Source organism: Doryrhamphus excisus, linkage group LG16 (assembly GCF_037039965.1).
Source record: "Doryrhamphus excisus strain RoL-2023G ecotype Guam linkage group LG16, RoL_Dexc_Guam_v1.1, whole genome shotgun sequence".
NCBI lineage: Eukaryota > Metazoa > Chordata > Actinopteri > Syngnathiformes > Syngnathidae > Doryrhamphus > Doryrhamphus excisus.
Window position 1 is genome coordinate 890937 of NC_136372.1, and position 27528 is coordinate 918464.

General features: G+C 49.0%; 5 protein-coding genes, 1 long non-coding RNA gene and 1 other non-coding gene across 13 annotated transcripts; 3 read left to right on the plus strand and 4 right to left on the minus strand.

Annotated features, from left to right (window-relative positions):
* Positions 1–265: 265 nt before the first annotated feature.
* LOC131102877 (5-hydroxytryptamine receptor 3A) lies at positions 266–3473 on the minus strand. The gene is made up of 9 exons (XM_058048524.2): positions 3354–3473; positions 3117–3277; positions 2511–2555; positions 2322–2431; positions 1772–1944; positions 1544–1704; positions 1260–1470; positions 1041–1193; positions 266–699 (listed from the first exon to the last, which is right to left on the minus strand). Exons 1-9 carry the CDS (start codon positions 3391–3393, stop codon positions 443–445), a joined length of 1311 nt encoding a protein of 436 aa, XP_057904507.2. The 5' UTR covers positions 3394–3473; the 3' UTR covers positions 266–442.
* A 279-nt stretch (positions 3474–3752) lies between these two features.
* tsen54 (TSEN54 tRNA splicing endonuclease subunit) lies at positions 3753–7877 on the minus strand. Of its 2 annotated transcripts, none has more exons than XM_058048504.2 (12): positions 7546–7877; positions 7004–7162; positions 6855–6918; positions 6709–6792; positions 6481–6579; positions 6351–6403; positions 6163–6276; positions 5494–5908; positions 5285–5420; positions 4915–4975; positions 4733–4834; positions 3753–3910 (listed from the first exon to the last, which is right to left on the minus strand). In XM_058048504.2, exons 1-12 carry the CDS (start codon positions 7599–7601, stop codon positions 3760–3762), a joined length of 1494 nt encoding a protein of 497 aa, XP_057904487.2. In that variant the 5' UTR covers positions 7602–7877; the 3' UTR covers positions 3753–3759. The 2 variants fall into 2 exon arrangements, with proteins under 2 accessions (XP_057904487.2, XP_057904485.2); XM_058048502.2 differs by having other exon boundaries at positions 4721–4834; positions 7546–7870.
* A 121-nt stretch (positions 7878–7998) lies between these two features.
* Positions 7999–8070, minus strand: trnat-cgu (transfer RNA threonine (anticodon CGU)). Its single transcript has one exon. It is a non-coding gene; the product is annotated as a tRNA-Thr (tRNA).
* Positions 8071–8342: 272 nt separating this feature from the next.
* LOC144901888 (uncharacterized) lies at positions 8343–9562 on the plus strand. The gene is made up of 2 exons (XR_013630028.1): positions 8343–8558; positions 8808–9562. It is a non-coding gene; the product is annotated as an uncharacterized LOC144901888 (long non-coding RNA).
* A 787-nt stretch (positions 9563–10349) lies between these two features.
* LOC131102846 (polycomb protein suz12-A-like) lies at positions 10350–16441 on the plus strand. Of its 2 annotated transcripts, XM_058048439.2 has the most exons (16): positions 10351–11002; positions 11216–11262; positions 11346–11410; positions 12353–12421; positions 12579–12628; positions 12707–12792; positions 12870–13122; positions 13212–13311; positions 13380–13482; positions 13543–13717; positions 13799–13887; positions 14034–14177; positions 14247–14404; positions 14474–14672; positions 14898–14977; positions 15045–16441. In XM_058048439.2, exons 1-16 carry the CDS (start codon positions 10846–10848, stop codon positions 15394–15396), a joined length of 2127 nt encoding a protein of 708 aa, XP_057904422.2. In that variant the 5' UTR covers positions 10351–10845; the 3' UTR covers positions 15397–16441. The 2 variants fall into 2 exon arrangements, with proteins under 2 accessions (XP_057904421.2, XP_057904422.2); XM_058048438.2 differs by having other exon boundaries at positions 10350–11002; positions 13543–13887.
* Positions 16442–18353: 1912 nt separating this feature from the next.
* crlf3 (cytokine receptor-like factor 3) lies at positions 18354–23949 on the minus strand. 2 transcript variants are annotated; one of them, XM_058048521.2, is made up of 9 exons: positions 23833–23949; positions 21734–21855; positions 20034–20241; positions 19868–19955; positions 19501–19678; positions 19185–19413; positions 18970–19108; positions 18784–18902; positions 18354–18679 (listed from the first exon to the last, which is right to left on the minus strand). In XM_058048521.2, exons 2-9 carry the CDS (start codon positions 21842–21844, stop codon positions 18405–18407), a joined length of 1347 nt encoding a protein of 448 aa, XP_057904504.2. In that variant the 5' UTR covers positions 21845–21855; positions 23833–23949; the 3' UTR covers positions 18354–18404. The 2 variants fall into 2 exon arrangements, with proteins under 2 accessions (XP_057904504.2, XP_057904503.2); XM_058048520.2 differs by having other exon boundaries at positions 19868–19958.
* Positions 23950–24598: 649 nt separating this feature from the next.
* On the plus strand, positions 24599–27070 carry mpv17l (MPV17 mitochondrial membrane protein like). 4 transcript variants are annotated; one of them, XM_058048612.2, is made up of 4 exons: positions 24599–25275; positions 25348–25418; positions 25542–25571; positions 25693–27070. In XM_058048612.2, exons 1-4 carry the CDS (start codon positions 24969–24971, stop codon positions 25906–25908), a joined length of 624 nt encoding a protein of 207 aa, XP_057904595.1. In that variant the 5' UTR covers positions 24599–24968; the 3' UTR covers positions 25909–27070. The 4 variants fall into 4 exon arrangements, with proteins under 4 accessions (XP_057904595.1, XP_078653268.1, XP_057904594.2 ...); XM_078797142.1 differs by having other exon boundaries at positions 25348–25571; XM_058048611.2 differs by having other exon boundaries at positions 25542–27070.
* The last annotated feature ends 458 nt before the right edge of the window (positions 27071–27528 follow it).

Genomic DNA, 27528 nt, shown 5'->3' on the forward strand with positions numbered 1-27528 from the left:
ATATTTTCCACCTATTGGCTAGATAATTTTCTTATAAGAGTCGTGCAGGCGTGTTTCTACCCGCCCCTCCTTGCTGCCCGAGTGAACAAAACAATTTCATGTCTTATCTGACAAATAGCACGTGGATGTCACATGACACGTGACTTACGGACTATATGGACGTGTTGGGTGGCGCTCTATTGAAGTCCAGAGGCAAAATAAAGACCTCTAAACATTTACTGTCAATAAATGTATTCATGGCAACAATTAAATACACAACACACGTTTATTCAAAACATTTCTTCCTCCCTGTCGCAGGCGTAGCGTGAATAACAAAGCATGTACCAGTCCAAACATTATGTATGGAACAAATCACCTTTATATAAAAAAAAACAATCACCTAGATGAACGAGCAGGACAACAAGGAGTGAGACGTGACATTGTTATAATTTTAGGATCGTACTCAATCAAAAAAACCCTGTGGCGCCCACTTGACATACATCATCGCAATAAAAATCCCAACAGTGCAAACGTAGAAGCAGAAGTACACGGCGTCTATGATTGTAGCCGCTCTTCCGTAGCAGCTGGGCTTTGGCTTGCCGCCGTCCCCTTTTCCGACTTCCCGCTGGCATGCCCTGATTTCCTGCAGCTTCATCAGGTCGCCCTCCGAAAGATGCTGGGCTTCAGCGAGCTTCACGCCATCGACGTCCTTCACAGGCTCTGTGAGCAAAAAGAGACAGAGAGTCTGGTGCCGGATCCCGGGCTTGGGTTTGTTCATGGAGACAAACAGCAAACAATGCAAGTGGTCCTCTGTGGTCCAGCCCACATGGATGGAGATCTATGTGCAACAGCGCACAGAATCCATGACCCCCCTTAGCATTCAGTCATCTTTCTCCTCTCTCAGAGCTGATGTTCCCTTTCCCTTCTACGGTGATGGCTTTCCTTTTCCTTGGCACACCAGGAGACATCATGAAGTGTACCAAAGTGAAGTAAGAAGTGAACCTTGATAAACCCCGGACCCCCTGCATTGCATCGCGAGACGAGTCCAAGTTTGAGCCCACCTTTCTGCTTCTCCACTGCAACGTCAACCTCCACGCGGGGGTTGTCGGGGCGGCGCGCCGTCTTAGCCTTGTCCACGTCGATGAGGAAGCTCACCAGCATGGCCTCCAGCACGCTGAACCCCACCAGCGCAAAGACCCCGATGCAGTAGCTGGCTGTAACGTGGCCGCACAAACGTGTCACGTGACGCCAAGGCGGCGGACAGGCGCGACTTTCCTCACCAATCAGCGGCAGGCTGTCCTCGGTGGAGGGCAGCATGTCCTTGAGAATGAGCAGCAGGACCGAGATGGACAGCAGCACTGTGATTTTGAAGCTCAGCTTCTCACCGCGGGCCTCGTCGATGAAGAAGGACGTCAAGTCCAGGAAGAGCAGGCATAAGAGCGGCACGATGAAGATGATGATGTAGAGCATGGGCTTCCTGGAGATTTTCACCTGCGGGGGGATATTTACACCGAGCTGGAGACGCTCACGCAGACGCGCTCCACCTCCTCCTCCTCGTGCTCACCTGGTAGATCAGTTGGTTCGGTTTTGAGTTCCGGCCCGTCGACATATTTTTGTCAGCCTCCAGGGATTCCAGCTTCCACTCCCCGCGGGTCACCATGATCTGCTCGGAGGTGTCGCTGAGGAAGTCGTCGGAGCTGATGGTCCCCAGCATGATACTCTGAGCTGCACGGAGTAGCGGAGCACAGCTGCGTCAGGAAGTGTCCTTCTCACACGCATGACGTCTGCTTACCGTTGAAGTTCATGGATTGGAAGGTGAATTCGCAGCTCTGCGTATCAAAGGGGAAGTTGTAGAGGTCCAGGGTGCAGGTGGAGGTCAGCCGCTGGCGAATGTACATTTGCATCAGACCGGTGGAGTACACCGTCACAAACGAACTGGCTGTGATGCTGCCCGTGTCCGAGGTGCTGAGGACGCAAGAAGACTTCAGCGGGTGTCCACACTGCGGCCCGGGGATGGCCGTTTTAATGGCCTTTAATGGCACCACCGCCGCCGTCTGAAGGCTTCACTTTGTCATGATGCCATGTGTGAATTATTGTTATCATCCCTTGATTATGACTCCCCTCCTAATAACCCTAATAAGTCATACTAATGGCAGGCTGACGCTGGTGTGAGTGTGTGTGTGTGTGTGTGTGTGTGCGCGCATTGGCAGTGCATGCAAACATGACAAGCCCCATTATGTTATTTGATAGCATAAGACTACATAATTGCACGCTGCCTGCACAAACACGACATACGTACAAGCTCTCCTACGTCAAATGTTCTAGTGGATTTCCATGCTTACTCCTCTTGGATGATGATATCCGGGACCCAGAGCTTGGACTTGGGAAAAGCCAACCTGTCGATCCCACAGAACTGGGATGGAGTCCAAGTGAGAAAGTCATTATTCCAGATCTGCGGAAAGACAAGACAAGAGGGCCCCCCAATAAAGCCAAAGCTGCTGCAGACCTCCTGATGCTGACCTCCTGCTCACCATTTGGATCCACACGTGGCTCGTGAGGGTTTGGGACTTCTCGTCCTGCAGAAACAGACATCAAGTGCAGTTAGTTGAGGTTTTGATTCGATCAGAGAGTCCAAAGTGCGGCCCAGGGGCCATTTGCGGCCCATTTTTGCAAAATTAGACAAATCTGCAGTGATTTCACGAGGCAACGCAAGTCCAAATATGAAGTCGAGAAGAAGCCATGTACCATACGGGGTTGGAAGAACAGGCTACTTTGGGAGACGGTCCCATTATAATGTGTTAAGAGCCAGGGTGATCAGGTAGGACCAACGCCGGGCTCACATTGACCCCAGTCGACACTGCGGCGCCGTTAAGGTGGGTTCTCACGCCTGCTCTGGAGTTGACTGACCTTCCACACAGAAGGTTCCTGTCAACGCCGCGGTGTCCTACATTGTCCATGTTGGTCTGCCACACACTTTATGACCCCGCGTTACCCGTAAGGATGTTGATGATGTTTTATTTTGAAATGCACAGGAAGTTTCATCCTCCAGACACCTGATTTCCTATTTGGAGCGCAATATTCCCTTCATATTCCTCTTGTGGAGGGGCCACCACCAATAAATAAATGAAGTCACGTACCACGTCGATGATGCCGTAGAGCAGCATGTCCAAGCGCACCCTGGTGGTTTCAGTCCAGTTTCTGACGGGCCTCATGATGGACAGGAGGTCATTGGAGGAGCTGAGCTTCAGGTGGCTTAGCAGAGTCTCGTAGGAGCAGTCCAAGGCGGCGGCGCAGGACGCTGCCGGCAGGAAGGGGAGGATTGAGACCAACACGGCAGGTGAGGAACGTCGGCGGTGACAGTGAAGCCAACTTACCAGCCAAGACCAGGAGAGCGAGCGTGCTCCAAGCAGACATGGCTGCTACATCCCTGAACGTAGCGTGAGCTTTATAAAGCGTGTGCTTACGTAAGCGGCAGCCAACAATAAGGCGGCGAACACGGCTGGCTGAGCAAACACGGCGGCAGCTGCACGCCAATCACGTGGGAGGCATTAGGACTGATAATGAAATGTCACGTCCTTGATTGAAGGTAATTGACTCATTCGGTGAATAAATACTCATCCTTTCTCATCACCTGATGGACAAACACGGGCGGACAGCTGCATGACCGCTGTCACCATCCATCTGGTCAACATTTATTGTACGGAAAGACACATTTTCATCCCAACCGCGAACGTCAACCACGGCAAAGATAAAGCAACATCGGGCGACATTTGGGAGGGGTCAGGGGTAGACGTCTTTGGGCAGCTGGAAGTCCTTGCAGGTGTAGAAGGAGATGTCCCCGTAGTCCACCACAGCAAACACCACCGGGATGTCGCCGCTCTGGAAGGTCAGCTGCTTGATGGCCCGCAGGTCCGGCGTGGGTCCGTTGAAGCTGAAACAAAATGTCTGCAAGTCAGGGTGTTGGTGGGATTTCTGACATTTCAATACTTCAATAATATACATTAAAGTACTACAAAGTCATGGACACTCTCAACACGGTCATGGATATATGTATAAGTATATAAGTACGTAAGTATATGTATATAAGATGCCGCATGTAGGCCACCCAGTAAGGACATGGGAAAGACCAAAGTTCCAAAATCCGCTTGGAGTTTGCATGTTCTCCTTGTGCGTGCATGGCTTTTCTCCAGAGACCCCGCCCCCCCATTCCAAAAACATGCTAGCTTCATTAGCCACTCCAAATTGTCCATAGGTATGAATGTGGGTGGGAATGCTTGTTTATCTATATGTGCCCTGTGATTGGCTGGCCACCAGTCCAGGAAGAACCCCACCTCTCGCCTGAAGACAGCTGGGATAGGCTCCAGCATACCCCCACCCTCGCTTAACCCTCGGATAAGCAGCCAATAGATGGACATAAATTCATACATATGGACAATATGGAGTAGCCAATGAAGCTAGCATGTTTTTGTAATATTATGATTACATATTTAATAGAATGATTATTAGCAGTGATATAGAATTATGTAAGTAATACATTCACCAGTATGAAATAAAATCCCAGCAAAGGCAGCACTGCGACGCGCTTGCATTGCAATGTTTACTTTTCAGTGAGCGCACCTTGCGGTGATGGTGATGGTCTTTGCGGACAATAGAGGCCCTCCGGCCGAGTTTGGAGAACAGGTAGTGATCTATTCAACGCTGGCGATGAGGTCACGGGAGACAAAGTCAACACGTTGCTCACCTGCACACGCACATGCGGACGTAGGGCTTCCCTGGGTCGCTCTTCTTGAAGTCAGCCACCGTGTCAGGCTGGTAAACACTGAAACGGATCCTCCACTGATCCGAGGCCTTTATGCTGGGACAACAAAGGCACCGGGATGAAGCCAACAGTGGCACCATTGTGAGGATTATAGGTGCGGAGCGTGACAGCGATACCTGGACGCTCCCTCCAGCAGATGCGTGGACTTGATCAGGCTGATTTTGTCCAACAGTTCGCCTGCAACAAACACCAAGACGCTCACGCCGCAACCTCAATCATATGGAGTCTTTTGCATCGCGAGATGTGACGTCAATTAGCATCATCACTAATTAAAATGAGAATGGGTTTATACGTACTCGTATTGATTTTTCTGCAGGTAACCATGACATGCACCACTTCCTGTTTACCTGCAGCCAACTTCCACGTTCCCCTTTCAGAATGTAAATATTGAATTTCTAAGGACTTTCTCTCGGTTGGCCGACATGGGATGGCATTTAGCATCTTCACCGGTCAAAATGTTTCCATGAAAAGGTCTTCAGACCTCACCTGTTGAGATGGGCTGCGTCGGGTCGTGTAAAGGAGCAACTTCCTTCTCCCACAGGTGTTCGGGTCGGACGGGCCTCCGCCTCCGCCGTCTGGCAAGAAGCTGCTGGTATTCCGCCCAGTTCCTGCACTGTCGCACCTTGAGGAGCACAAAAGAAATGTCCATGAATGTTAGCTTCTTCGTGTACCGACTGACCCCACCAGCTTCGAACCTTCTCGTCCCTGTTGACGTCCCAGCGACGCTCGGGGTTGTCCCTCGCACTCTCCTTCACGGCACGTTGGTTGATCCTGCTCATCCAGGGCCTGATGTCGCACCAGCCCACAGTGAGAGCTCCGGGCAGCAGAGACGGGTCGGGGGCGGCCAAGCGTCTGGAGGAGAGCTGCAGGGAGCCCAGGTCCGGGAACTCGATGGAGTGATCCCAGCGTGAGGAACGACGATGAGTGCGTTCGTCGGCCTCGCCGCCACCACTGCCGCCCACGGGGTCTGTCAGCCACCAGGGCCGACCCCCGCTTTGATCTGGCAGAGCACTCTGCCCCCCCGAGGTTGGTAGCTGTGACTCTGGAGTTTTTTTTCCTTCCTCTGCTTCCGAACTCTTTACAGGGGGCTCATCTTGTGCTTCTGTGTGGCTGGGAAGAAACAAGCAATGATTGTCAACCTAAGCAGGAGTGGCCATATTGGCTTCAATAACTGATGATTTGTTAGAATAAAACACATCCTAAATATGCATCTATGATGACATCGATTCAAAAGAAAAAAGAGAATTTTTGCTTTTCGAGTCAATGATGATCGGGCATGCATTCTTAGCTGCCTCTCTTTAGCAGTTTGTGTATCTTTAGGACACCCAGACATAAGGATTGTGGATGAGGTGTTTTTACAACACCTGCATGAGGAGGACTGGGAGGGGCTGTCGCTGCGCTTCCTCTTCAGCGGTCTTCCTGCTCGGTCACGTGACTGCGGCAGGTTCAGCTGTCGGGCGTAGGAAGACGGCTCCGAGCTGCAAAAAGCCAGAAAAAGCCAAGTGACGTGCTGTGAAGCCACGTCCTCCCGCCGCCTCACCGTCAGCGTTACCTGGCATCGAACCTGTGCACCACAAAGCCCAGCCTCTTCAGATGCCCATACACCTTGATGAGGATGATGACACAAGAGGCATTAGAGTGGCGCTGCTTCTTCCAGAAGATGTCTGGACTTCCTGTTGTACCTGATACTGCTGCAGGCTCACAGTGCTGGAGGACAGGAACCTCTCGTAGCCGTCCTGGATGGACAGCGGGAGGTCCTGGTAAAACACCTGCACACTTCCCTGGTTAAAAAAAGAAGAAAAAGCTGAAGAAAAAATGAAATGGTAGATTGTTTCTTAAACTACAAAGAACAGCAAGTCCTGAAGAAAACCACAAGCTAGCGGACAGGACCTTCAGTAGATGCCACTCACACACTCCATGAGGTAGAGCGCCTCTTCAGGGAGGAGACACTGCTTGCCGCCGGCGGAAAATCCCATGGTCTGCCAGAACTTGCCCTGTGTCACAGAAGAGCAGTGTTACGCAAAGAAAGACAAGGTGAAGAAGCTCCAACGCTCACCGCTGGAGACTGAAGTTCCACAATCTTCTCGCTTGGAATCCACGTGGCCTTAACCAGGTTTCCCCTGCAGCGTGACAAAAAAAAAAAAAACACCAGGCGTGGGTATGTCGGTGAGCGACGTCATCATGAGATGATGTGCGTCCGCTCACAGCCTCTCCACTCTCTCCTCCGACACCAGACTCCAGTGCTCCTTTAAGCTCTGCTGGAGCCTCTGCTGCTGCTCGGGGGAGTCGTTGGGGTAGAAGTCTTTCTGGCCTCTGACGGGGATCTTGTGGCTCCTGGACCTGGCTGAAAACAGCTCAGACGGGCTGAGATTTCAATATGCATTTAAACACACGTTAGAGAGCGACAGAGAAGAACCCACTTTGTATTGTTCTTAGTGTATTATTACTAGTATAACGTTATACTAGTATTTATACTATTTAGTTAGTTGGTTGTGTGTACAACTACGTTGCTATTTCATTTAAACACACGTTGGAGGGCAACAGAGAATAATCCAGTTAGCTTGTTCTTATTGTGTTATTGTGTGTACAACTACGTTGCTAATGTTAATACTTGTTTATTCCATATGCCCTACGTGTATGGGGAACATTTTAAAACACAGACTGTCCAAGCTATTTATTTAAGGGACTCTCTTCGATCAATGTGTCGGTAACTAACTTATTTAAATTCAATAAATAAGACAACGTACCTTAATAGTTCACTGACAAACTTTCGCCCGGACTCTTCCTTGTTTTGCTCCGCCATGTTTGGGGGCTGTTGTGTTCCTCTGGGTCCTAATGCTAACCCGGTACACAACCTAAAGCCTCCTAGCTGGTGTTAGCGGGGTGTTAGCGGGATGTTAGCAGGATGTTAGCATGTTTGTCTTTCAGCACATCGACAAACATTACATTTATGTACAGATTACATCGCTCTAAAAGGGGCAGCTGACTGCTTTACGCAGTACAGTAAGTGAGTAAGTGCATGTAGAATGTAGTGCGGCGAGCTTTGAAACAATAAAATGCAGACAACGCCTACAAACAGTAGCGCCATTGTTATTACACATATTATGTCCGAAATTCATCTTCATTCTATGAAGTAGATAATTTAAGTACATCCTCACAATAAGATTGTATCAAAAATATTGCCATACCCACAACATCAAAGGCACGGACGGGGTTCGAACCCGCGATCTTCGGTTTACGAGACCGACGCCTTACCACTTGGCCACCGCGCCCGGTAGTGCTAAAAGGGCCCAAGTAATCTTTTTTTAGGTTACATTTGAGAGGTTACACTGTAACCGTTACAGCATACGTTATATCCGTTTATTTTCATTTAACTTTGTTATTCAGACAGACGTTTGTGACTCTGTCGTTCATCTCCTCCGGTGATGTTTAGAAAACAAGCCGTCCACCGTGTGGTTGGCGAATTGAAAACAGGAAATATAACTTTCAAATCGTGTTGATTAGTAATCTTAAAGCAGATCTAAACGCTTCACTTGTGTTTAGCACGTCAGCGAACAAGCTTGCGCCTCGCTGGATGAATGGCGTCACGAGACACCCGGAAGTTAAGCACCGAGATGCAGCCCGGAAGAAAGGCTAGACCCACCGCAGCTAGCATCTTCTCCCATTAATGCGATGACTTGAACGCTGCTTGCTCAACCCATCGGATGGTGGGAAGACTGTATTACTCTTGGGAATTCCAGGATTAAACTTGGCGGATGATGTGAGTAACACTCCGTGCTGCTAGCTTGTTTGGGAGCTAACGCGTTAGCTTGTTTACAGGCAAGATAAATACAGTGCAGTGTCTGTTATTTTCTGCAATACTAAGAGGTGCTGTCACTGAACTGAATCAAAAATTAAATAAACTAATTGAGGTTTAGAATGCACGATATTACAACACAACATGTATCGATAACACCCAGTGGTGCTTGTACAGTAATCGGGGTCAAATCTGACAATTTGTCTCCTCCAGCGGTGGTGTGATCGCAGTGTAGCCCAGCCTCCGCAATGCCGCTGGTGGTGGATGCCGTGTGGGCACTGTGGAGCATCACAGCTGGTATCTACGACTACTTCCACACCAGTGCCATGGAGGAGAGGATACATACGCTGGAGAACGTCCTGTCCATCCACCAGTTCATCATTGTCGGTCTGTCAGCAGGCCTCGTCCTGCTTATGACATACATCCTGTGGAGGAAACACTGACAAGCGCCTCTGCACCAAGCAGATGGAGTTCTCCCCTGGAAGATGCATTTCCAGTTCCTGGTTATTTATTGTGACGTGATAATTAACGAGGCCCTGATGCTATGTGCACTGACAAACACTAAACTTCGACAAAACATGTCATAACTGATTATGGACCAAAATCTGCTGCTGAGCTGCGATTCTTTGTGTTAAATTGCTTCCTTTTGCTCCTGGCTGGTTAACAAACATACTTGGTGGCCATTTGCTTTTTTAAAATATAGAACTAGAGAACAGAAACAAACTTTTGTCTGGCTGCTATGATATGTAGGAATGACATGTCAAGTTATTTTTGTCGTACTGAGGAGGGTTTTGTCAGCAGTAGAACAGGTTTTGGAAGTGTGACACAATGGTCAAGCTTGATCTTTGTCCTGTGTTTTTATTTTGTTTCTATGGTTACCAACGTAATGTTTGTATGTAGGGTGCAAAACACTGACATGGCTGCTGTGAAAGGGAATATGTTTGAATAATAAACATTCACATCAGAAATGATTGAAATTGTCATTTATCCACAAATGTTTTAGGTGGAATATGTGTAATGTATCTGCCAGTTTTTTTAAGACTACTACTAATGGAATGCCTGCTGGCTGCTTAACCTTACAGCCGATCAACACCGAAAACAATACAAAGTGTCTTCTTGAGCTACAGTATTTTCATGTTTTGGGGACAGAGCTTGAACCTCCTGTATCATGTGATCAAACAAAATCCTAGTCCCAGACCACAAGAGACCATTTTGTCATACATTAACTTTGATAAGATTAGTTAGATTTGTGTATGTGAACGCCTATAATGTATGTATGTATATTATACTTAATATTTATATTATTAATATGAATTGTAACAATTTGTACTCCTGGTGGAGTACTTTAGATATCCCCTTTAGTAGTTCACTATCCCGCTTTGGCTTCATATGACGAAAAGGGAAACGTTCCCACGAATCATAACTCTGTTTTTTACAAACAAGCGCACTGATTGGTTCAAACATATGGAAGGCGGGATCTTTCAATGGTGAAAGCTTCCGATTCCTATTAGTGAAGTTTTTTAATTTAGTTGAAAGAAAAGGTGCAATCACCAAAATAAGACCGCCTGGGTTACTGCAAATTGGCGAAAATGTTATGAATGACTTTAATAATACAAGTAATGACAGTAATATGACTGTACACACAAAACGACATACACGTTGAGTTTGCTCGAAGCGATATATTACAGCTTGATGAGATGGCTGTAAATTATTTTGAAAACCCTGACCGGATGATAAATGTATGACTAGTTGCCTTAACTCAACTTGCCAAAGGCGGCTCTGGTCAGATTTGTACCAATTCATTTGCAATGGTGGTATCCAAACCACTATTATTGCATAGTATTGTTGGCTTTTAAATATCTGTACATTTTCTGACGTTTTCGTCCTTTTTAACGCGAGTTGGTAAAAGTTGAAGACGGCTAGCCAGTTAGCAAGCCGGCTAAGGAAGTTAGCCAAACAGTTAGCTGTCGAGCCGCGTCAGCTCGCCGACGGCAGCGCTCTTGTCTCCCGCATTTCGAGCCTACTCGCCGGCCTTTGCAACTAAACATTCCACCAAGAAGCCAGAAGCCAAATTAGAACCGCGCTCGGACATGTAAAAACATCCCAAAGTCCCATGATCTTTCACCGGAAGGACATGTTTGTTCCCATTCTGCCGCTTATTTCATGAGACGCTGCTTCTTTTTTGACAAAGAAAGCCGAGCGGACTTTCTTTCTGTCGTCCTTGGCTGGATTCAGCTTTTTTCCCGGGCGTATGGCTCCACAGAGACACGGCCCTTCGGGTGGGAGCCACCCGGTGGGTTCTGGTGCTGCAGGGAGAGCTAATGGGCTGTACTCGTCATCTGACTCCAAGAAGGCCAACATGCAGCTCGTCCAAGCCGACCACGAGTTGTTCCTGCAGGCCTTCGAGAGTGAGTTTCTTTTGCCTAAAACAGGTCTTGTTTTTGTGTGTCTATTGTAGATTATTTAATCAGTTAAGTTGTTGCCAACATTCCTTAAAAGTCACCAGACCTCCAAGCCTGTGTCATAAACAGTCCAAAATGAAGTATGCTCCATAAGTGTACTGAAACCTCCCCAGTGCGAGGCCAGCTAATGCTGACTATGGACCTTGTGTGTTTTTGCAGAGCCCACCCAAATCTACAGGTTCCTCCGCACCAGGAACTTGATAGCTGTGAGTTATCTCGTCTCACAGATGACAACCTTTTAGCTTTTGACATTGAATTTAACACTCTGCTTTCTCCTTCCACTTGGCAGCCCATATTCCTGCACAGGACCCTCACCTACATGTCCCACAGAAACTCCAGGAAGAACACCAGACGGTAAAAAGGGTTCCCTTTGTGTTTGCCTGACAGTGAAATGAGCAGTTGATTGATGATGACGAGCTAAGCTGCTTTGCATGCAGATGGCCCGAGTTTGACTGTTGAAACGTGGAGGAGTCGGTACTCTGTTGTCGCATGTTTGATGCTCGATGCTCATTTGGTCACAGATTGAGGGTTCAACACGTGTCAGATGATCTCGGTTTTACTTGACTCTTCTTTCTCCTATGGCAGCCGGTTGGCGTGAAGCGGTTCAGTTTCGCTTCCTGCTGCTTGCGAATGAAAGCGCAAACTAGAGGCCACAAAGAGGCGCGAGACTGCATCAGGCTGCCTCGCTGTATCTTCTGTTTTCAAGTGTGAAATCAAAGTGCTTCACGCTGTAAACGAGGTGCTTTCTGACTCGTTGGGGCCTGCGAGCCGTCCACTTTGTCTGGTCCTAGAGTCACAGTGGGTCCCGACAGGTGTTTTCACTTAGTGGCTCCACGGGCACTTCCTTGCTTTGCCGTGCTCGCTCAGGCCACCGCAACTCGACTGTTGCGAGTTCAAAGCCTCTTACCAGAAAAAGGAGGGAGAGACGTGTGTCGCTTTCACGTAAAAGAGCGTGGTTTGTCTCTAAAGGAGGACAAGGTGTTGTCACAGGACTGCAATGTATTCATGGCAGGGTGGATGATGTAACCGTGACGGGAATGGACGATGGAGCAGAGAGGTGGGAGGGGTGCACAGCATTAGCCGCTGCTTGTTGAGAAGAGCGATACGTGCTTAAAGTTTGATTAGATCATTATCGGGAGTGTTGACAAGCCCGTTGTGTGATGTTGACCAGCGCGGGCAAACGGTAGCTATTTGTGGCGGTCCGCCATGAAAGTATGAGGAAACACTGCATTGCGTATCTTCCTCCATCTGCATGGTCCATGCTAGCTAACGCCTGCTGTGCGTCTGCTTGTGCAGGAAAAGCGCCACGGTGGACAATCTGCTCTTCCAAGTGGAAAAGATGCGGGGCGAGCAGGAGACGCACAGGTGAGAAGGCTTGAACTGAGGAGAACATTGTGGAGAAGAAGTCACTTCCTGTTGATAGAGTGTGATTGGACGACTTTGTGGTGCCTTCAAATACATCTAGTTTCCCTCCCATTCTGTATGTTTACATTTCCATACTGTGCGTGATTGTTTTTTCCAGTCTGGCATCAAACCTGCAGCTCACCTTTACGGGCTTCTTCCATAAAGCTGGTAAGTTTGTGCCTCGCCCACTCTGCGCCCGATGAAGCTCATTGACTCTTCCTTTGCTTCATTCTGTGTGCTCATCAGGGAAGCCGTCTCAGGACTGCGAGAACCAGCAGAACTCGGTCTCTCTGGAGGTTCTGCTGCTCAAAGTCTGTCACAAAAAGAGGAAGGTGAGCAACGAAGCAGATGACCTTATCTTATCTTCATCATCTCAGAGGTTAAGATCACGCTTGTCCTTCCTGTCCAGGATGTCAGCTGTCCGGTCAAACAGGTTCCGGCCGGGAAGAAGCAGGTTCCTCTCAACCCGGACGTGAGCTCCGGCGGTGGCACGGCCACCAAATCCGGAAACTTGCCCTCCCTGCTGGTCCCCAGCAGCGAGTTTGAACCCAGCAACTCCCACATGGTCAAGTCCTACTCGCTGCTCTTCAGAGTGGCCCGGCCCGGCTACCCCTGCTCCCCCTTCAACGGCCTTCCCAACGGAGAGTCCCGCCACAACAGAGGTGAGACAACACGGAAACGCCAGGGTTTCTAACGCATTCATTTATCTGTGGCGGCCCACCACTAATGACTTGGACGTGTCCCTATCCAGAGTTGAATGAGGAATTGGACAGGAAGAGGCGGAGCTCCCCTCGAAGAGAAGATGGAGAAAGCACGTTAGTGGCTCAGATGACCGTCTTTGATAAAAACAGGTGAAGCCGACACAGAAAAGGTAAAGAGCAAGCGTAGTAAGAAAGTGAGCCAATGATCTCTGGTGCAGACGTCTGCAGCTGCTGGACGGCGAGTACGAGGTGTCCATGCAAGAGATGGCGTGTCCCATCAACAACAAGAGGGCCACCTGGGAGACCATCCTGGATGGGAAGGTGCGGTGGTGCGAGTCGTGCGGCAGACAAACCCGGCGCTAACAGAAGTGTTCTTTTCAGCACCTGCCCCCGTTGGAGACCTTCTCCCAGGGCCCCACGCTGCACTTCACCCTGCGCTGGACCAGCGACGCTTCAGAGCGCTCCACCGCTCCCGTCGCCAAACCCCTGGCCACTCGGAACTCCGACGCCAACCACGAGAGCAGGCCCGGCACGCTGCGGTCCGTGCACGCCCCCGGTGAGCGAGCTGAGTGCAGCCCGTGCGAGGAGACGCAAAGGAGGGGGATGATCTGGACTGACGGGATGTGTTTACACGCAGCTCTGAAGGAATCCAACGGTGACAAAGTCCAAACCAGGAGAGAACACATGGCAGCAGAACCACCACAGAAACTGAGGATCTTCTACCAGGTTGGACTTTGACCTTTCTGATGGAGAGTTTAATTACCTCCACCAAGCACATGTCAGTATTATTGGACAGGATGGGTGTGGCGTTTGGCTCATTACCGCCACCTGCAGGACTGAAACAGCATCACTTCATGTTATGTACGTTGCAGTTCCAGTACAACAACAATACTCGTCAGCAGACGGAGGCCAGAGATGACCTTCACTGTCCTTGGTGCACGCTCAACTGCAGGAAGCTCTACAGTCTGCTCCAACACCTAAAGCTGTCCCACTCGCGCTTCATCTTCAACTATGTGGTCAGTAAGACCACGCCCCGGAACCACGGCGTCACGTGACCCTGTGGCTAACTCCTCGCTGTTTGTCAGCCTCACCCTAAAGGAGCGAAGATCGAGGTGTCCATCAACGAGTGTTACGACGGGTCGTACTCGGGGAACCCTCAAGACGTCCACAACCAGCCGGGCTTCGCCTTCAGCAGGAACGGGCCCGTCAAAAGGACGGCGGTCTCTCATGTGTTCGTCTGCAGGTATCCATCCCCGACTCCTCCCCTTCGTGGCGCCTGTGGCGCTAACCCGTTCCCCTTGCACCGCTCCAGACCCAAGCGGACCAAGCTGAGTCTGTCAGAGTTCCTGGAGTCGGAGGATGGCGAGCGGGAGCAGCAGAGGACGTACATCAGCGGACACAACCGCCTGTACTTCCACAGTGACAGCTGCGTGCCGCTGCGGCCTCAGGAGATGGAAGTGGACAGCGAAGACGAGCGAGACCCGGACTGGCTCAAAGAGAAGACTGCCAAGGTCAGTTTGTGTCTCCTGTCAAGTAAACGTCTTTAAACTGGAAATAGTCTGACTGCAGACTTGGCTCTTGCGGTTGGCCGGTGCCCTCTGCTGGTTGCTGCCAGCCAGTGCTTCCATTTTTAGACATGGCCGCTACTGGCTCATGACGTCAGCAATCTTGATTAACCATGCTGATCATGAGTCCACACATCCTCCACTCAGCTGGTCTGACTTGTTCACTTGCAGCAAATCGAGGATTTCACTGACGTGAACGAGGGCGAGAAGGAGATCATGAAGCTGTGGAACCGTCACGTCATGAAACACGGGTACGTTCTCCACGCAGCCAGTGTCTCCTGAGCATGCTCACAACGTGGTGTTTTGATTGGCCGGCAGCTTCATCGCAGACCACCAGATGAACGAGGCCTGCCTGCTCTTCACCGAACTGCACAGCGCCCACATCATCAAGCGCAACCTGTGTCGCAACTTCCTGCTGCACATGATCAGCATGCACGACTTCAACCTGGTCACCACGCTCACCATTGACCGCGCCATGGCCCGACTGCGCCTCCTGCAGAACCAGGCCTCCCAGGGCCGCAATGTGGATGACTGTGATGAGGAGGGGGAGGAGGAGGAATGGGAAACGGCGGTGGAGTCCCAGACTGAGCTGGACCCGGATCACCAGTCCTCTCAGTGTACACCTGGCGGGAGGTGTCAGGAAAGCAGCCAGCATCAGAACGCCGCATGAAACGGACCGACGACAGCGGGCGCATTAGAAAGCATCGCAGAGCATCGAACTGGACTTTGGATTTTTGGGGCTTAAAGACCAGAACATCATGTGCTTCTGTTGACTTGAACCGCTCCTCAGAGGTCACCAGCACATTGGGACCCACCCTCTCCAGTGGTTCTAGGTTCTTCTTGTGCTAGCGCTGGAATTATGATTTTGTTATGTCCTGAACTGCCAAATGTGAGCAGCGTTCTTTGGATCATCAAGTTCTGAACCCTGCTGCCTTTCATCTTATTTTATTTCCGTGGGAGCACAGTGAAGTCCACTTTACCATCATACAACCAACACTTGGGACTCTATGAATAGTTTCAGCCAGCAGGGAGTCAACTAATTTGCCAAGTAAAGAAGAGGTGAACGTACCTTCCTGGTAGGAGTTTAGCCAATGCACAAGTGCCTTAAGTTGCATTCTTTCCAGAGGCCAGCAGGGGGCAACAAAACTAAGAAGTGCACACTTTCCCTGAAAAAACACAAAGGTACTATGAATTGAAGTGTCATCAAGTATTCACTAGTTTCTGGTCTTCATTTTATTTTCACCTTGACATGAAAAACAGGGTTGCTTTGACATCTCAGTCGAGGCCTTGATGCTCCACCTCCTCACATAAGACTCCAGCGAGGTCATCTCCTCTACGACCTGGGCACCATTTATCATTTTTAGTCTTTCTTGGAAGCAAGCGTTCTTAATGTTAGCTTTGGACTTCAGTTGAGTGGAACTGTGAACAGCGGCAGAATACTTTAATACAATGACAGCTTGCTGTGGCCACTGAGGAACGATGGAGAGCCCATCAGCAGGACTCTTTAAAAAGTCTTCATGTAAGGTGTTCAGAACCACGGCGGCGTGTGATGAGCACTTTTTTTTTTTTTGATTTGATGAAAGTTTTTGTTCCTTCACGAGACCAGCAGGATTTTTGCACAAGTTGACAGCAGCAATGTGAAGAAAGCGATGTTAAACCAGCATGATGTAAACTTTGGGTTTTCTATTAAAAGCGCACATTTGTTACCTTTTAAACCTGGATGCTTTTAAGCAAACTAAGGCAAAATGGCTCGACATGACACACATGCCGCTGTTGAATTTACATCAAGCCATAGAGGTGGTCACCTAGCACGGATTACAAGTATACAATTCTTCATCCTAGAAGAAATACATCCATTGTTGGTTGAAGAGGAACATAGATGTTTTTGTGAAAGGGTACCAGTTGAAGACCTTGCCAAGTATTTATTTGTTCCTAGAGAGCTTTGACACACAGCCTTTATAATAAAAAAAATGCATCATAGTACAATTGTCTCCATGGTGACGGCCACCTCCACCACGTCCACAAAAGAAAGCAAAACAGTCATTTCAGTTAACGTTAGCTCAAAAAGTAGCCTCAGTTGATGAATGAGTCAACTTCCTGTTGCATAAAACCTGCATGGTGGCAACACTGCCTCCTCATAACACAAACATCTGACACGTCACAACATTAAGACAGTAAAGACCACTCACTGAGGTTCTCTACAGTGGAGAACTTTGTACCGTCAAGTGGACCCTTTCACCAGATAAATACCCCGCACTCAGACGGGATGGTTTCCATGGTTACAGCATTCTGCGGTACCATTCACAGGGGTGGGTACCTAAAGGGACGGAGGTCAACACGTGCCCCTTTTCCACCATGACTGGTTCACAGTAGCTTTGGTTTTCCATGATCTTGGTTCCATGGGGGTGCTGGACTTTAGTGGTTCACCTCTGGCTCCAAAAGCTGGCTGCAGTGCTGAACCGTTTGCATAATCGAGTGGGGGAGGCGTTACCTCCGTTTCAACTTTCGCAAATGCCAGAATTCCTACTATATTAAATATAATATAAATATTTTGTGCGGCCGTTGACGTCTGTGAGGGATGTGGAGGATTATTAAAATGACAAGATCATCTTGAACGGCCATTTTGAAGGAGTGTTTCCACCACATACACCAGGATAGAAACATGTAAGTCACCATCCAGGTTTATTCCTTGAATCTACACACACATTTAGGCTATGTTCACACTGCAGGTCAATTCCAATGTCTTTGTATCTGATTTTCATGTCAGTGTGAAGAGCACAATTCAGATTTTCTAAAATGTGACTTGAAATTGCCATAAACGCTTTGAGGAGCGCACGCTAGTAATGGGTTCATCGCCCAATCATCCTGTCCTGTCACCCCTTGTCTCACGGCATAGTATGTTGTATATGTATGGACGGATGACTGCAGTATTTGGCTTGTACTTCTGTACAAGTGACAAGAACAAAGGCCATCTCTCGCATTGCCGATATTAGCCTGAATTTTTCCCAGTATCGGCTCGGAAATGGAATTGATGATATCGCACATCACACTGCAGCGTTGTTTACATCTGTAATGGTCGCTTTTCAGATGCTCTGCGTTCATATTAACCATTTGTTTCCGGTTCAACTCCAGCCCTGGACCACATCTGCACCAGCACCAAGTCGGCCGCAGTGGAAAAGGGGTACCAGAGCAGTGTGGTGATTGGTGGACAGAGACTTCCCCTACTGGAAGACCAACGCGTCCTCCATTGTTGTCTTTGTTTACTGTGGTGCCTTCCTCTTCTTTGTTCAATTCTTTGGGGCCTTCCACCGAGTTGCGGCACTCCGTGGAAACCCGGCGAGGGAAAGTGATCCTAGTTGGTGTTTAATGTCTGCACAAGGCCCGACAGTGTGGAAGTGCTTTGAAGAACGGCGGAGGAACTGTGGATGGTTTCTCAGCAAACGTGAAACTCCAGCAGGTTTGGGAGGCTTTCCTGCCTCACGTAAACAGGAAGTCAACGTGACAACCTCGAAGGATGGCGAGTCGATTAGTACAAATCAGCTAACGAGCATCAGTCAAAAAAAGGAGGAGGAGGAAGCTATCACATGGGGGTGGGGGGGTGACGGATGAGCACCTTTGAAGTTTGTGGCATCAGGCAATTAAAAAGTAGAAAGAGAAAAAAGGGGAGTAGCTGCGGCGTTAAAAGACCAGCACCTTCCATCCCGAGTAAACAAAGGCGCATCCGAAGAAGAGGCCGTCCACCGCCTGCTCCAGCAGCCAATCAAACACTACCTCCCTGTTTCCCGAGCCGATGGTCACTCTCAGCTTGAAGCCGCCGCCACCGCCGCCCTCGCTCACGTTGTTGTTGTTGACAGGGAACACGCCCACCACTTCCATGTCGAAGGTGACGGCCGAGCCCAGGCTGATGGCGGGAAGCTGATTGGTCATCTCTTTGCCGTTGACGAAGACGGCGCCTGGACGCCGCACAGGAGACACGGTTACAAGGGGGGAGGGGCTGCAAAGGTGGACCCAGGGCGGACGTGTGGGTTCTGACACATTTGAGTTGATGTGAGCGTACCGTTGGTGGAGATGCACACGGCCTGGTCCCTCTGAAGTGACCGTTTCCCAACTCCTGCTCCTCCATGCACGGACACGCCCAGACTGTCCCTGCGATCTGGCTGACCCGCTGCAGTAATTCTGAAAGCGCAAACCAGAAAAACGGTTAGACTAGTACTGAGCGGGGTGTGTGTGTGTGCGTGCATACTTGAAGGTGAGGGTGAGGCCGCAGAAGTAGGTGGGTGCGTTGGAGTAGAGGACGGGGCAGCTGGATTGGAAGGAGTCATTCCTCAAGGCGATGTTCTTCCTGCTGCTGAGGATGTAGCCCTCGCTGCCGGGACACCACTCTGGAAGTTCAGGCGGCACACAAACATGAATAAACGCCATCCTGGCGGGTACGGGCCACTTTCAGACTCCGCCCACCGTGCGGCGCCAGGGTTGTGTATCCGGTCTGCGGGATGCTCCAGGGGCTCCACTCGGTGCGACCCTCCCCGCGGGCACACACCCTGAACAAGTAGTCCGTGTGCGCGTCCAGGTGGAGAACCAGGAAGTCGCAATCCCGACCGATGTAGGCATCCTCGTACTGGCTCCCACCGTTGCCGGCTCGCCGATACTGCAGCCGATAGTCGGCGGCAGCAAAGTCCTCGTCCACCTGACGAGTACATATCATGAGATCATCCTTGGGAAAAAAAGGAGCGCTTCATTTGTGCTCAACTGTGAGCTCCCCCTGCTGGCTGACCTTGCACCAGCGCACCAGGATGCTCCCCGGCCTCTCCTGCAGCTCCTCGATCTGCACGGGCGGGTGGGAGGCCACAGAGCCGTGGCGGGACACACGCTCCCTGAGGAGGCCCAGCAGGGAGTCATCCAGCTGGGCGGAAACACACGGAACGTCCACCAGAGCCGGAACCTCAGGGAGACTGGACCAGAGTGACCCGGTTACACGGTTAGTTAGTCATTGCACCTTCGTTGTGAGCCATGTTCATTGTCCATGAAAGGTATATACTGATGTAGACTACACGTATCCAGATCTGCACCAACTAGGTTATGGCGTCCTTGTTGGCCGTGTTCACTAAACAGCGTTTTGTGGGAACGTGGACACGTCCTACCTGTCCAACTGGATGTGCATGGCCTTCTTTGTGAAGCTTCCCAGTTTGTCTTCTTTCTCGCCGAGCCCACAGCGCAGCGCGGCCTCCCCTGCTGAGACAATGCCACGGTTAAAAGTGGCACCAACGTCCCGGCCCAGGTGTCGGTGTCACGTTACAAGGGCCCCACCCTCTCGGAGCAGCTCGTCTGCCTGGCCCACGCCGTGCTCTATGAGGCTCTGGCAGTCGTCCAGGGGCCTGATGCTGTCCGCCTCGATGGCGTCCACCTCGGACAGCAGGGCGCTCAGTCGCTCCGACAGAAGATGAGTCGCTGCCGCCTGAAGTTCTGCAAAGTGCCGTCGGAGGGCCTCGCGGGATTGGCCCGAGCTGCCCCGCACCTGGAGATCACCGTAGGGGAGGAAGATATGAGGATGAGGACACCAGACGTGTACATTGTTCAGGCAGGGAAAGTGATGATGGAGAGTCACCAGGAAACGGAAGAGCAGATTAAAAGCGGCAAGCCGTGATAAAGCTGAAGCCACAATGAGAACACGACACAATGGCTCTGCTGTGGACGATGCACCACTTCCTGATAATTATCAGAAGGACGCAGGCCACTGATGAGCACCACAAATATCAGCCAAAGCATGGGTGGAGCGGGGGAAAAAAAACTAAGCGGAAATTCTCTGAAATGTTTGGATTTCTCTGCCACGACGCCATTGTGCTGATTTTAAACACGGTGTACAGTCCACCAAAAATAAAAAGTGTGGAACTTTGCTTGTTAGCACACCTAATAGGCACATAAACCACATACAAAACCTTCTAAAATCGGGTTTTTAGCATTATCAGAGCCTTCTAGGCATAAAATAACAGCCCTACAGTTACTGTTACACTCGTATTATCCAATATAGTAGACATAATAGTAGTATATTACACTCGTACTATCCAATATAGTAGACATAATAGTAGTATAATGAATAAGACAATATGTTAGCGTTAGCATAGTCACAGTCGCAGTTAGCATGCTAACGCTCAGCAACTTGACAGTTGCTAGCTGATGTCGCACACGTCACAGCTATCACGTCTTCTAAATGCCTTACATTTGGATTTTCACTTATTTAGCTTTTTTGTATGATTGAAAATGCTTCATTTTGGGCAAGAATACATAAAATTTGCTTATGTATGCTTATGTTTTGACTCATAATAGCCCATTTTCACCCAGAAAACTGTGAACCTTATTTACTACTACATGTAGCAAGGGATGACTGTATTGTCATCTAATACTAATACTACTACAAGATGTAGCTAGGGACAACCGTATCACTGTCGTCATGTACTACTACTGCCTGAAAATCGTAGCACCCCTATGTTTTCGCTTTGCCTATGCTATGCCGAGCCAGCAGAGGGCATACTTGTATGACGTGTACGTGATGTCTGGGTATTTGTATGACGTGTATGTGATGTCTGGGTATTGCTACATCAACATCAACATCAAATCCCAGCATTCCCATGACATTTCTGGGGGAGACATAAAACATTGTTGGTCTAGTTTAGATGCGCTTGTGTAAGTCCCCCCCCCCCCCCCCCACTAAACTAGTAAATACAGTGTTTCTTGTCAGTGGCGGTTTGCAGGGAATGTTTCTGGACAAAAACTGAGCCCTCTGGGATCCGTCTTCCCAATCTAGTGGTGTTTGTGTCCATCGAGACAGGAAATAGCAGCATTGTTTACTGCAAACAGCTGCTTGGGTGAGTGAAGACGGCGGCAGGAAGGAAGAGATAACGGCGCCGGGGAGAGAAACTATCCCCCAGGGTCCACTGTTGATGGACCATGTGACTTTCCACGGGAGTCTTTTGGAATTGAAATAATTGCGTGGAGAGAAGGGTTGGTACCTGTTTGCGGGCCTGGTTGAGGCCGTGCAGGCGCTGCTGGAGCTCGCTGCGATAGTTCTGAGCTGCCTCGATGCTCTCCTTGGCCTCCTGCAGCAGCACCTCCACCGACATCCTCCCGCCTCCTGCACACACACACAGCAGAGGAAGTTAGGACACATAGCTAACACAGCGCTTGACAAATGTGATGTGTGACAACATCAGATTAGATTACAGAAGCATCTTAAACACGTGAAACCTCGGCCAAGTGAAACCACAGCGTCACTAAGTAGACCACGGATAGCCCGACAGAACAAATTGTACCTTATCTTTATACGAAAACCACAAACATGTTGTCCCTTGCCATCGTGTCCCGCCTCCAAACAGGCAGGGGGAAAGTTTATTCTGAGCATTGTTTGTTCCATAGAACAACGGCATGAACGGAGTGACCCCTTTCATCGGTCATCCAGTCTGTCTGTAGCATACACACAGAAAGCAGAAATATACCCTCATGAGAAGCAATGCAAGGTAACGTGTATGGTCTCGTGTTTCGTGACACCACATTGAAACCAGATGGCCGCTTCTTTTTACACTTGTATGAAGTAATGCTACAGCGTTACTTCAAATAGTGCCTGTTCATCTTGTTTGGCGGCTTTATTGTGGTGAGTAGGTGATGTCACGCGGCAGGCAGACAACAGCACTGTAAAGTCGTGGAGTGTTCTCTCTCGTTGCGGTCCACCACGTTTCCGTTGCCTCGTTGAAAGAGGAAGTCGCCGGAAAGACAACTAGAACTGTTTTTTTTTTCTTACAATAACTAGAAGCGAACAATCACTCTATGAAACATTTGTCATTTCACTCAATCACATATTCGAGTCTTCACTTGAAGCAACAACAAGTCATGAGGATGATAGCGTACTGATGGAACATGACCATCACATACTTGATGTACTGTTCCACCCAACAAAAGAGCACAAGTGGACATGTGTGTTTACACACTGGAGCCCATTAATGTGCACAGTTTAATTATGCAGGCATCCGCCATAACAATGCTCCTCCTCTCTCTCTCTCACGCTCCTCTTTTTTCACCAACTCTTCAACCTTTTTATTATTTCTTTTAGAGCAAATGAGAGGCCTGAGGTCATTAATCCTCTTGTGTGTAATCCTTCTTTGAGGGAAGAACTTGGCCAAGAAAACATTCAGCTGTACCAAAATGTCTAATCTTATTGCCTGACGAGGGTGCGGCTGCAACAAGGAAGGACTTCTCTCTTTCATTTTTGGGAGTAAACAAGGTTTTTGTGCTTTTTGGGAGGATTTAGGTCAGCACATGTGAAGATGCCCTGACTGTGTGTGTGTAAGCAGGTCATGACAACTAAAGCATTTTTTTTTTTTTTTTATGAAAAGATCCTTTGCAGTAGATGCATTTCCACACTCCTTTGCCTCAAGTGAAAGAATAAACAAGAAAAGCTCCATCTCGAAAAGTTATGGAAGAAGTCGAGCAGCAAAGCCACATAATTATGATCATTGAGCTGACAAAACAACAGACATGTCGCCGCTTGTTGCAACAGCTTCCGTATTTTGTACTCCTTTGCATCCAGAGACACCACCGCCCACTACATCATCAATACGCGGTGGCTTATATTTGATCCTCGCTCCAGACCGCATTAGAAAATGCAGAGTTTCTACGTTCGTCCTAAGACAGTGCAACGAGAAAAAGAAAAACCATGGCCCATTAAATTGGTCGTATGTTGTGCTAAAATCGGCTGAGTCTTTATGCACTAAGAAGCGTGTAGGACAACTCAGACGGGATTCTAACCGAACCGAATGACGAACTAGCCAACAATTTCCAACTGCAACGTCAACTGAGAAAAGTAAAGAGTTCTCAAAGAGCTTCGGCTGAGGTTGTGCTATGAATCTGGCCTCTGCTGGGGAGGAAACTAGACATTTTTACAAGAATGTGTCATTGAAAATGAACAAAAAACGACAGGAAAGTTGCGGCTCAGTTAGCTTGTGGCTCAAAGACAATGACCATCGGCGGGAGACAACACAACACTCGCTACAAGCTTGTAACGAGATACAAACCATCGTCAGATAAGTAAATTATGTTCTCGCAACGCCAAATGTACCTCTTTTAATGTTTTCTGTCCTTCATTTGGTTGTAAAAGTCCCGATAGAGCACGTAGGCTGACCGCAGCGCCGATAGCTGGATAGATTTGAAGTTTAGCACAAGTCCACTCATGACACTTGTGTGGGCTTTAAGAGCAGCAGCCAATAGCAGAGAAGATGTCTTTGACAGACAATTTAGTCAACCAATGGGAGGGATCCGCCTCCTATTGGGTCTCTGGTCATCTGACTAAGGATGATGCTTGTCGGATGTGGACTGTAATAAATGCTTTGAGACTTTCACAGATTTTTAATTATACGGCCAATATGATATGTTTTGTGGCCGTTGCTAACATGTTCTGCTAAGTAATAAACGAAGAATAAATTGCATCTTGTTATACCGATGGCAACTTTATGAATGAATGTGTTTGTGTAATTTCTAGCATTAGCATGTGTGCTAACCACAAAGAAGAGACGTCACATAGCGGTTTAAATTAAATAAACGTTATTGTTTGAGACGAGGAATGACCAAATAATGGACGAACACTGGCACTCAAAACATACTTGCATAATCAAGACTTGTATGTTTTTGACGTGGTGGTATTTTGCCTCCCTCTAGTGGTAATAAAGGGTTATTACATGTATGTTTCGTATCGTATTTCTCTTTCATATTTATCATTAACTTTATGCTCGACGTGTTATAAACAAAAATGGCGTGTGGCGTGCACTTGAAATTGTTGCCTTTGTTTTCGGTCTGTGACGTTGACTTTGATGTTTTTGGCGGCGGTTTGTTGGACTACTGCGTGCGTGTGTGTCACGCTTGTGCGGGAAGGACACAGCTGCTGCGCTCATCTGACGACAGCGTGCACGTCAGTCATCCTGTTGCACACACACACGCAGATTAGCGCAGGATTGGACGCTGTCCCGCCACCTGACTGAGGAGGTTTGTGGCGCAGACTCAGAGCAAGTGGAGGCAATCATTAGGCTTGTGTTCTACTTTGAGCCTCTTCCGGAACAGTTGCTGCTGTCAGCTGATGGATGGATGGAAAGCGTACCCCGTGAGACATAACGTGTGACAGACCACTTTAATCCACATGGACTTGGAGTGAGCAGCGAGCTGGGCATCTCTTCAAGGCGGCAGGAAGTGGGAGTGCCCAGGATGAGGAGGGCCGTGCTGCGGGAGGCCGCCAAGCGCTTCCCCTGGCTGGCCAATGTCACCCTTTACGGCTGCCTGTTTGCCGGCGGGGACCTGGCGCACCAGCTGATGGCGCACAAGGAGCGCCTGGACTGGCAGCACACGCGCAACGTGGCCGTGGTGGCCATCACCTTCCACGGGAACTTCAATTACTTCTGGATGAGGGCCCTGGAGCGACGCTTCCCCGGGAAGTCTGCCGGGATGCTGTTCCGGAAACTGCTGCTGGACCAAAGCTTTGCGTCGCCTCTGGCCACCAGCGTCTTCTACACCGGTAAGAGACGCAGATGGAGACATGTGGAACATGGAACACATCAAGAACATCGGTGTGCCCTTTAACCTTCAGGGGTCAGCTTCCTGGAGGGCAAAGAGGACATCTTTGAGGACTGGCGGGAGAAGTTCTTCAACACGTGGAAGGTCAGGAGGAGGGAACGTCACCTTCAGATTAACCCAGATTACAGCGCCGGGCCTGCTTGGTGCCAAAACGACCTAATTGACACGCCAAGAAGCAAAATAATGTTCTTTTTTTCTCTCCCTCAGACTGGACTCATGTACTGGCCTTTCATGCAGGTATCCCCGTATCTATCTGTCCATGTGTGTGGTGTCAGGTCCTTGTGCAGGCCCGCCTACTCACTAGGGCTCATTGGACCCGTGTCGGTCATTAATGATGCTAACAAGTGTGTGTCCACAGTTCCTAAACTTTGCGCTGATGCCACTGCACATGCGGACGGCCTTCATGGGCTGCTGCGCCTTCCTGTGGGCCACCTTCCTGTGCTTCTCCCGCCAGGACGGTGACGGCACGGCTACCGTGGCCCTGGCCTTCATCATGGACCCCCGGAAGACTCTGGAGGACATGCGTGAGGCTCGCCTGGCCCGGAAGAGGAAACGGACGCAGAGGGAGAACTAGTGCGAGGAGGGTCGTCAATGTGTAAGTGGGTGCAATGCCCTCTGCTGCCGCGAGAGGCGCTCTATGAGTGTGGCGGTAGCAAGGAGCACCTGTTTGTTGGTGCAAGGCCACGGCCGTATGCGAGTGGGTATTTTTAAAAAGCTGTCAAATCCTATAACCTTGAACCGACCATAAAGCTCATGAATAGCAGCAATATAAACATGACGCAAAAAGCACAGCAAAAAACAGAAATAACTATTGTTGTTGTTTACATGCAAACTACACTTCATTCCCAAACAGTCAGTCGCCCAGGGACCTCCAAATTGAGTTTGCGTGCTGCCAAAAGGTGAAAGGTGTTTTTTAAAAATACGTCCACCAGCCACCAGTTTTTTTTAGCGACAAAACGAAGCTGCTACACGAATGACGGTGCCAAATGCATGACGAAGACTTTTACTGGAGGTAAACATAGCTAGCTCCGTCAGATGAGAAAAGCCCCTGGCTAACTTCTCAGATGTAAACATAGCAGGTTTAGCATCCCCAGCCTGAGCCTACCACACAGGTACTCAGGTTTTATTCAGGGCTGGATCATTGTAGCGTACATCACCTGGTGCCTTATCCTAGTGACCTTTGACACGTCTGGCTGACTGTTTCCTGTCTTTTCTACCTCTGCATTCTGTATCGCTCACATGATTAGTTCAAAGACAGTGGCGTCTAGACGACAGGTATGTAGCTAGTGTTTTGGAAACAAAAATGTCTTTTCCTGGACGATACTTTGGCGCAGCGAGACTCTCAAGCTGGGGCGTCCATAACAACAACAACTGTCATCATTACTCGGCTTCTTGCTGAATGTTTCCTTGTTAGCATGATAGCATCATGACCTGACCGTTAACCTTTAAATATCTCCAATACATCTAAACACTAATATCATTCTATTACAAGTGTTGTGTCTCCTAGTTGGAAGCAAACATCTCCATCCTGTCCGAGTATACTTGAATGACATCACAGCCAAGATACCTTATGTACTCCAGCTAAATAAACCTCGTTGTCTCGTTAGTGACCTTTAGGCACGTTCAAGCAGCTAAGTACTGTACTGAAGTCTTTTACTTAAGAATGCAGTATTTACACATGTGTATTTTCTTTGTTTGTCCAAAATAAAACAGAAAATCATCACTTTGGGTGTATTGTGAATTGACATTTTCAGACATGTTATATCAATAAATGCGTCCAATTATGAAGACAAGCGCATATAGTATGTCCGACATGTGAGTTTAGATAAAAGATAGCTCAGTCATGGAATGAAAAGGTTGGACCCGAGGCGAGGACACTGAAACAGCTCAATGCCGCAGCCATGGTGCGTGTGGATTAACCGGGATCGGATAGGCCGCTTTAATCCCTCTCCAAAGGACACAGTTGACCCAGGTTGACCTCTGACCCCACTAACAGGGTATAAAATTCCCCAGTCAAGGACAGAAGGAAGTCGTCAGGTGCTTCCCACTCAATAAATGCCTTTGAGAGGCCACACTGGCACCAAACCTCATGTAATCATTTTGTACCTTTTATGAATGGCATTGCCAAAAATACATACTTTTAGGTAAAGTATACCAACAGAAACCCATCATTTTCCATAATAAATCGATCTCG